This window comes from Pollachius pollachius (assembly GCF_949987615.1).
Source record: "Pollachius pollachius genome assembly, chromosome: 7".
Lineage (NCBI taxonomy): Eukaryota > Metazoa > Chordata > Actinopteri > Gadiformes > Gadidae > Pollachius > Pollachius pollachius.
The window spans coordinates 6,149,172-6,157,153 of NC_136940.1; the positions used below are offsets into that span (position 1 = coordinate 6,149,172).

The 7,982-nt window shown below is 46.2% G+C and overlaps 1 protein-coding gene across 3 annotated transcripts; it reads left to right on the forward strand.

Annotated features, from left to right (window-relative positions):
* Positions 1 to 19: 19 nt before the first annotated feature.
* LOC307078027 (uncharacterized protein) lies at positions 20 to 7,811 on the forward strand. 3 transcript variants are annotated; one of them, XM_079739584.1, is made up of 13 exons: positions 20 to 379; positions 1,339 to 1,472; positions 3,634 to 3,743; positions 4,430 to 4,519; positions 4,608 to 4,654; positions 4,755 to 4,888; positions 5,275 to 5,356; positions 5,450 to 5,563; positions 5,901 to 5,990; positions 6,084 to 6,155; positions 6,247 to 6,424; positions 6,587 to 6,652; positions 7,141 to 7,811. In XM_079739584.1, the coding sequence occupies exons 1-13, from the start codon at positions 258 to 260 to the stop codon at positions 7,414 to 7,416; spliced, it is 1,515 nt and encodes a 504-aa protein (XP_079595710.1). In that variant the 5' UTR covers positions 20 to 257; the 3' UTR covers positions 7,417 to 7,811. The 3 variants fall into 3 exon arrangements, with proteins under 3 accessions (XP_079595710.1, XP_079595709.1, XP_079595711.1); XM_079739583.1 differs by having other exon boundaries at positions 22 to 379; positions 4,752 to 4,888; XM_079739585.1 differs by lacking the exons at positions 20 to 379; positions 1,339 to 1,472 and adding an exon at positions 1,479 to 3,362 and having other exon boundaries at positions 4,752 to 4,888.
* The last annotated feature ends 171 nt before the right edge of the window (positions 7,812 to 7,982 follow it).

Consider the following 7,982-nt stretch of genomic DNA (forward strand, 5'->3'; position numbering starts at 1 on the left):
GCTTCCGGTTGGAACGCTAACGAAAACTGCATTGTCGCCACCATTTGTGCCCATAGGCTCCTAGTGTCCCGGGCTGGAATTTAACCCCCAAACGTTTTACAGTAAAATGGTCGTTTGTGCGCGGTTTCAGTATTTCTCTTAAGCGTGCTACGGAAAACAGCGACGTCGCGTTTACAATTCTTCCGGAGTCTTCGCGTGTGCGAATATCCCGCAACATAGCCTAGCCTTCTGCGGCTAGCGACGGACGCGTTGAAAAAATGAACAGCAACACGAACGTGATTCAGGTGACCAATGTGTCTCCAAGCACCACCTCTGAACAAATGAGAACTTTGTTCGGGTTCCTTGGAAACATAGAAGAGTTGAAGTTATTCCCTCCAGAGTGAGTATTTATTTGTTTTACGCTCTTTCGGTGCTTCTGTCTGTACACGGCCCACGTTGGCCGCTTTGTGGGGCCTTCGTCAGGCCGCTCGCCTGGCTCCTTGCGGCGGTGTTTGTCTTGTGTTTTGCCCGCGCATTAACGCAGCCCTGTAACGGGACACTGCCGGGGATCCGAGGCAGATGTGGGCTCAACAAAGACCGAGTATGTGCAGCTCGAATCGACACAAGCCGTATAAAAACCCATTACAGGTCATCTTGGGGCTTTAATGTGAAAAAATACATGCTTTAAAAGAACTGCAAGCAGTACAGCGTGTAGGACGGGAAGTGGCTACGGAAGTAGCCGACTTCCTTTATCCTTAGAAATGAGTGGTTTGAGTGTGCTTGAGTCTCGTTTAATAACGATGCAGTGCGTTTTTATTTTTTGTTATGCACTCTTATGTAACGGTCTTTGCGGCTACTGGGTGCGATTGCACAGCTTAGTTGTCTAAACGTATTTATGCGCGTATGTCTTGCACTAGGTACATATGTAGTGGCATTTTAGTAGTAGTAACTAAACCACTGTCCTCTCCATGTATCCGGAAATACTCGATATAAGTATCTCACTCTACATACTGATATAATTGTTTAAATATTCTGATTTAAACGTGTTCTTTGCTTTATTTCTCGTCTGTCATAATTCACCTGGTTACACCGCAGGTAGGAATGTTGATGCAGTCTACTAAAATGCGATGCTAGCGCTGGTCAATTTCAGTTCGATCATTGCATTATTGGTTGGGTAGAACCTTTTTAAACCAGTAGAATTTGGATTATGCATTAAAAAAATGGTCAGTTGTGATAATCATGTGAATTGCCAGGATTGGCCATGAAATACTATCTTCATCCACACACATAATTTCCTTGAAAGCAGTGAAAAATCCCTTTGTTTGTATTTTTGCACAACTTTCTCGTATTTTTTTCCAGTGACTCTCCCTTGCCTGTGACTTCACGTGTCTGTTTTGTAAAGTTCCGCGAGACTGAGTCGGTCGGGGTGTCCCAGCACCTGACGAACACGGTCTTCGTCGACCGGGCCCTGATTGTGGTTCCATTCGCAGAAGGTGGGTAGCTGTTTGTGTGTGCGTCTGTCTTCCTTCTGCCCTAAAATGGCTACACATGAGTGAACAACATGCATATTTCATAGTCTCCAGGCAAGCTGCTAAGCCAAGTTACCTACGCTTTTTTAGTGCTTGGCATTTGCGGGGGTGTATACAGAAGGAAAATGTACATGTGTGCCCATGTCTAGCACTTTTTTTGTAAACCTCTCTCTCTGTGATTTGTGTTGTGGTTTTCGTAGTGGACAAGTCATTTGCAGAGAGCCCCCTCCCTGCTGGCTGAGCGTGGTCCTCTGCTGCCATCAGGAGATTAGAAAAATTATTGGCACCAGGCTCCAAAGCCCCTTCTCACAAATTGTTCTGCAGTAACCTGTTAACTGTTGTTTTGTTTCTCTCTCTGTCCAAGGCATCTGTTCAGTTAAAAGATTAGTCGCACAGATTCTAAGCAAAATGCTGTTTGCAGGGGATTCCCCACTCCATTTCTCCTCCAAAAACTGGGATTGAGGCAGTGGAAGGTTTCCCCAAAATTTGATCTTATACATGTTGATGATTTAATCAGCTGTCATGTCCTGAAACAAAGCATGCAATTGAAATGGTTATGCATGCTAGTATAGATGTGAAAGATGTCCAGCTTATCTGCTGGAAAGCCTCTCTGAATTTGGTAAGGGTACGCATCAACCACCTGCCTAACTGCCTTTCACCTGTAGTATAGATATTAAACATTTTGTGTATATATAATTATAGATGTATAGATATATCTATATATTTATACACAAATTGATAGAAAACAAAGGAAAACTATAGTCTTAAGCCTCTGCTTGTAAATGCAGTGAAATGCTTTGTTATTTATCCAATCCACAAATGACAAAAAAAAGGGTTGAATCTCAAGTTTAACGGTGGTGTTTCTTTGTTTTGTTGTTGTTTTACAGTTGTTTTTCCTGGTTCAGCCAGCCCTATATACTTCCAGGCCCTGCTGAAAATGCCACCAACAGTTTTGTCTTCTGCAGCCTTATCCTGTTTCTCAAGTGTCCTTTCTGTTTTGTGTGTGTCTTGTGTGTGTGAGTGCGTGGCTGAAAGGCTCAAGTTTGTCTCTCGCTCTGAAAAACAAAATACATGTATTTTTTTATATATATATATATCAACCCACGTTTTCAGCAGTGTTTCCCCCTAGATTTTGAAGCGTTTTCACACAGGCAGGATCCTCTGTGCACACGCCATTGTAGTGTATAGTACTCTGCCGTAATAATAGTAGACCTAACAGTAGATTATTATTACGAGCATGGACACTCTTGCATATTTTTTTTATCATTGACATATCCCACGGCACCGTGTTTTTATGCCAACATTTGGGGAACTCTTCAGCTCCCTAAGCCAATAATCACCTTCCCATAACACGTTCCTCCTTGAGTCTTTTATTCTGTGGTTACTGCAGCATTGGACACAATGTTTCATGATTCTATCGGGGCTCCTCGTAGGCCCTTTACTCGATAGAACATGACGAGCGATGCTCGTTTATCTCCTGTTTGTAGCAAGTTGTGGATCGTTGTTTTTTTTTGCCTATCGATGCTAAAACTGGCTAGGCCTCTTGTGTGTTATGAAAGTGATCCGGTGACCGCCGTTATTAGCCGGCCACTGAGACAGGTTAATCAAACAATGGTCATAGCCAATGTGACGGTAAGTGATGCAGCATACGTGATTGATGTGTACCCAACTGTCTCCACCCCAATCATGAACTCTGTCTTCTGTATCTCAATGTTTTTGTGTGCTTTATAGCGAAGCAGCCGACGCGAGTCGCTTGTTCATAAAACATCTAATGAAAAATGAGAGCACACCCCACTGGACAACCGACAACTGTGCTTGCTTACGTTTGGTTCATGACTTAAAAATCAAGTGCAGGTGATAACATCTTGGCAGTGTTGACCAAAGTGTGTATTGTGACATGAGTACTGCTAGCTGCTAATCCTAAGATTTGATACTAGTCAAACGAAAAGAGCTCAGCATCAATCAAGGCAACCATGTGGACTGTTTGTAGGGGTGGGTGGTGGTGGTGGGGTAGGTTGGTATGTGTTTGCTACCAATGTCCCTTGTGAGCGTAGTCAGAAGTGATTAAAGTGTGATGTTTGGAGTGTGGGTGCGGTCGCTGATGGGCTCTCTCTCTCCCTCCCAGGAGCTATTCCTGATGAGTCTAAAGCTCTGTCTCTGCTGGCTCCAGCCAATGCTGTGGCAGGGATGATGCCTGGGGGAGGCCTTCTCCCCACGCCCAATCCTCTTGCATCGGTGAGTTTTTGGCCTTTGTTATTTTCTTATTCAAATGGTGCATCGCGCCATGAGTCTTCAGGTTGAAATCGGATTCAAGGTCCCGTGAAATGAAAATATCACTCTTGTTCAGAAGCGAATCAAGTTTTGTTTCCTCAATGCCACAAACAAATGTACGAGAAGGAACAGGAGTTTCAAATGTGGGTCATTTTCAGAAGATTCTTGTGTGCATTTTTGCTTGCTTCAGGTAAACTCTTGTTATGTAGTTATGACTGCCTGTACTAGTTAAACTGAACAGTATTTCATCCAATTATATTCCTTTATAATTGGATAATTTATATTACTCTGGTGCTTTAACGAAAGCACCAAAGTGCTTTGACAGATTAAAATACCATGGCTGTTTCTACGCTAGCCACTGGGACACGCCCACCCACTGTTTGATAAGGGATGTCCCACCCCGACCTCTGGTTATATGTCGATTCCTGACTTCGGTTGGATCAGGCATATTGAATTGGATAATTTCAGGCTACAACTGTGATTTGTTAATGAGTCTTTGACATGGGCTGTTTCCTATTTTGTTAAGTGCACTCATCCACCTGCTCCTACCAAAGTAACTCAATCCAGCTAAATCCATTAGTTTTCTTATGGAGCGTGATTTGTCCTCTTCAATTAGGTGTGTGTTACTAATGGATGTCTTGTGTCTCCAGATGGGAGGGCAGCCGTTCGGAGGGATGGGAGGTCCCAACATGGAACAAATGGCCGCCATGGGAATGCAAGGCCATAACATGAACCCCCAGGTCAGGATTTGACCCAATTAGTTTCCACACAGAGTTGTGTTTTTGAAAGCTTGAAAAAACATGAACATATTGTCCATCTCCATTCTAGGCTATTTCCGCTGACTTCCTGAAGCTGATGCAGTCTATGGACCCAAAGTAAGCACCTAAAACGATTCACCCTGTGGGCCTTTTCAGGCTGCAGTTCCCCACATGTACCCCTTTGAAGGAACTAGTGACATAACTCCTGCTACTGTAGGTTGAACCATATGGCGGCGGGGATGAACCTGAACCAAGCCATGAAGGCCGACGCCTCCAACAAGGAGATCGAGGAGGCCATGAAGAGGGTCCGGGAAGCCCAGTCCCTCATCTCGGCAGCTATTGAACCAGGCAGTAAGTACTGGATACTGACTTGTCCAACCCTCCTCTATATGATGAATTGGGTCAATATCAGGCACTCAGGGGGTCAACCTGCTAGTAGTGCAATGATCATGTAGGCAGCACTCCTTGTAGCAACCCAGGTACATTCAATCCATCTAAAAAGATGGAGAGAACTGTGATTCTTTGCTATACTGTGCCTATGGATCATGAATGCAAATCAATTTGTATTGCATTTATTTGTATCTTTTCTTTTACCCTACTTGTTGAAAAATCGGTCTCTGCACTTTTACCCTTAGTTAATTTTCCCCAAAAAACTTCTGCATTCTCATTTTGGTTTTCCGTTGCTCTCGCCGGCGTTCCCGAATACCAAAGCCTCTGTTCTCTGCTCACGTCCACAGTTAAGAAGGAAGAGAAACGCAAACATTCCCGCTCACGGTCGAGGTCACGGCGCCGGAGGTCCAGGTCTCGTTCACGCCACAGGTAAGAAGGACGCACACCTCCCTCACGACCACGTGCCCACCTCCCACATGGGTACGGAAGCTCGGACACTGACTGCTGCTCCCTCCTCCCCAGGCGATCCAAGAGCAAGTCCCGCCGCAGGTCCCACTCCCGCAGCAGGAGGAGATCCAAGAGCCCCCGCAGGCGAAGGACCCACTCCCGGGACCGCAGCCGGCGCAGCAGATCCAGGTGGGTGCGCCCCTCACGGCAGGGGGGGCTTTTGGTTTAGACGGCAGGAGATGAGACCACACCGTAGGGAAGCGGGCTTCAAAGAAATGATGTGTGTTTTTCTGTGCTTTCCTGGGGTTCGTGTGTGTGTGTGTGTGTCCAACACTGCACTTCCTCGTTGTTTGTCCACCTCAAAGGAGATTGTGTTGTTTCACAGTGCGAGCTCGGTATGATTTGACACACAAGTGCCTCCTTTCAGTGTTCAGGATCGTAAGCAAAGGCATCAGTAGTCTTTGGTTTCATTATCCATCGACCCTCTCGGCTGACTCCATGTTTCTGTTTGTGTGTCCTTCACAAGGGAGCGGAGGAAGGAGGAAAAGGCCAAGAAGCGTTCAAAGACCCCGCCGAAGAGCTACAGCAGTGCCAGGCGATCTCTAAGCACTAGCCGGTAAGCTCCCCTCCCCACGCGCACAGTCCAAACCGAGGCCGCGTGCGCCGTCCTCCCCAACGTTCATCACGGTGATCTGTTTGTCCTCAACAGCAGGCGCAGACGAAGCCGCACCGTGTCTCGGTCCCCCAAGAGAAAGCCCTCCAAGTCCCCTTCGCCCAGACGGTGAGCAGAACGCGCCGGCCGTACGCACGACGCACACGCGCCCTCTCGCTCACTTTGCAATGACCACGTCTGACCTGTGCACCCTCTCCAGTCACAAAAAGGAGAAGAAGAAGGAGAGGGAAAGGGAGAAGGATCGGGACCGGGACAGGAAGGAGGTCCGCGCCCGCAGCCGAGACGAGAGGGAGCGCTCGTCCAGCAAGAAGAAGAAGAGCAAGGACAAGGAGCGGGATCGCGAGCGCAAGTCTGAGAGTGAGAAAGGCGACGTCAAGGTGGGTGCTCTTTCAGTTTTTCCTCTTTGAATTCATTTTGATTGTAAATTTCACATTCATAACGTGTATGATCAGTTGCACGTCATTTGTCTCATTCTGGATGTTTTATTTTCCAAGCTCACTTTAAACAGCCACATCTATATATTCTTTCGACATTTTCAGTTAGAAAAACCTAAGGAGGGGTACACACTTAAAGATAGTGGGCCAGATTCCCCCCTACCGGCGATGGTGAGCATAGTCCCGCTTTGTTTTTTGTTCTTTCTCTGTGGTTCTAAACATTGTTCTGCTTAACGATCCAGTGCTGCGAGGTATGTATCTGCTCAGAACCTCTTTGCCAAAAGCAATTTCTTCCCTGATGTCCTGTTGTGTGGGCTGTGTATGTGGAAGAGACCAAAAAGCCAATCGGCAGCTAAGATAACTGAAGCAGCTCTGGCATGGCCAACTCTCCCTGCCCGTACATCTGCCATGTTTGTATAGTCTTAGAGTGACGTTTGATCACGTGACACTACCAGTTGTCAATCATTGTTTGAGTTAAATCCATTAGTGTGCTGTGCTGTATTGGTCAAATCATTGCTCTGCCCACCCTATAAGGAATAACGGTGAAATGTATCATTTTGTGTGTGTGTGGTCTATCGTGCTGTCGACCACCTGTGCAGTGTTTTAGTGTAGGCCGCAGCAGCCGGTTAAAGCACTCATCCCGGCCCTCTCTGTGACAGGTGACCCGCAACTACGATGAGGAGGAGCAGGGCTATGACAGCGACAAGCCTGTAAAGGAGGAGGAGGAGGAAGAGGATGTGGACGAGGAGGAGGAGGAGGAGGAGGAGGATGAAGAGGAGGAGGAGGAGGAGGAGGGGAAGAGCGACGAATCAGAAGCAGCGTCGCCGCCCCCAAAACCCCACCGGGATTTTGAGGGCCCAATGGAAGCCCCCCCGAAGAAGTCCAAACAGAACGGAGACGACCACCACCAAGCCGACATGGATATGAGTGACTGAGAGAACACACACACTCTCTCTCTCACTCACACTCACACTCACACACTCACACACACACACACACACACCCCTTCAGCTCTCACGTAGGCCACTAAATTTCTGTTAGTGTTCCCTGAAAAATTAAAAAACGTTTTCTGGGTGTTTTTAAGTCTTAACTGCAGGAAAACCAGTTTGTTTCCTTTGTAGTGTTTTTTGTTGTATTTTCTTTTTTATATTCTCCCCCGTCGTCTCTTTCTGGACCACATCCTAGACGCATACTGTAGTTCTGTTTGAAATGAAGTTTTTAATTTCTACTCGACAGTGTGTAGACCACCGGCATAGGATGGCGGTCAACCAAACAGTTAACGTAAGATGTGGTTTTAAATTGTCAATAAATGAATACGGTGAAGGCTCTCTGTTTTTAGCTATTTTTGTCCATGAAAATGTTACTCTCCCTATTTGCTGGACATAGAAATGCTAACTTTAATTTGACGTAGCATACTTGTGTCCTGAAACTTTTAATTTATGTAAGAAGAATCACTTTGCTTCTAAATGCTAAAAGTAAAGTTTTCAATCAGTTGGAGGCT

Excerpts from the sequence above, each read along its gene's own strand:
- LOC307078027 (XM_079739583.1), top strand. The coding sequence starts at position 258 with ATGAACAGCAACACGAACGTGATTCAGGTGACCAATGTGTCTCCAAGC. Across the intron at positions 1,473-3,633 it reads TGTGGTTCCATTCGCAGAAG|GAGCTATTCCTGATGAGTCT; the intron begins GTGGGTAGCTGT and ends TCTCCCTCCCAG. Across the intron at positions 3,744-4,429 it reads CGCCCAATCCTCTTGCATCG|ATGGGAGGGCAGCCGTTCGG; the intron begins GTGAGTTTTTGG and ends TTGTGTCTCCAG.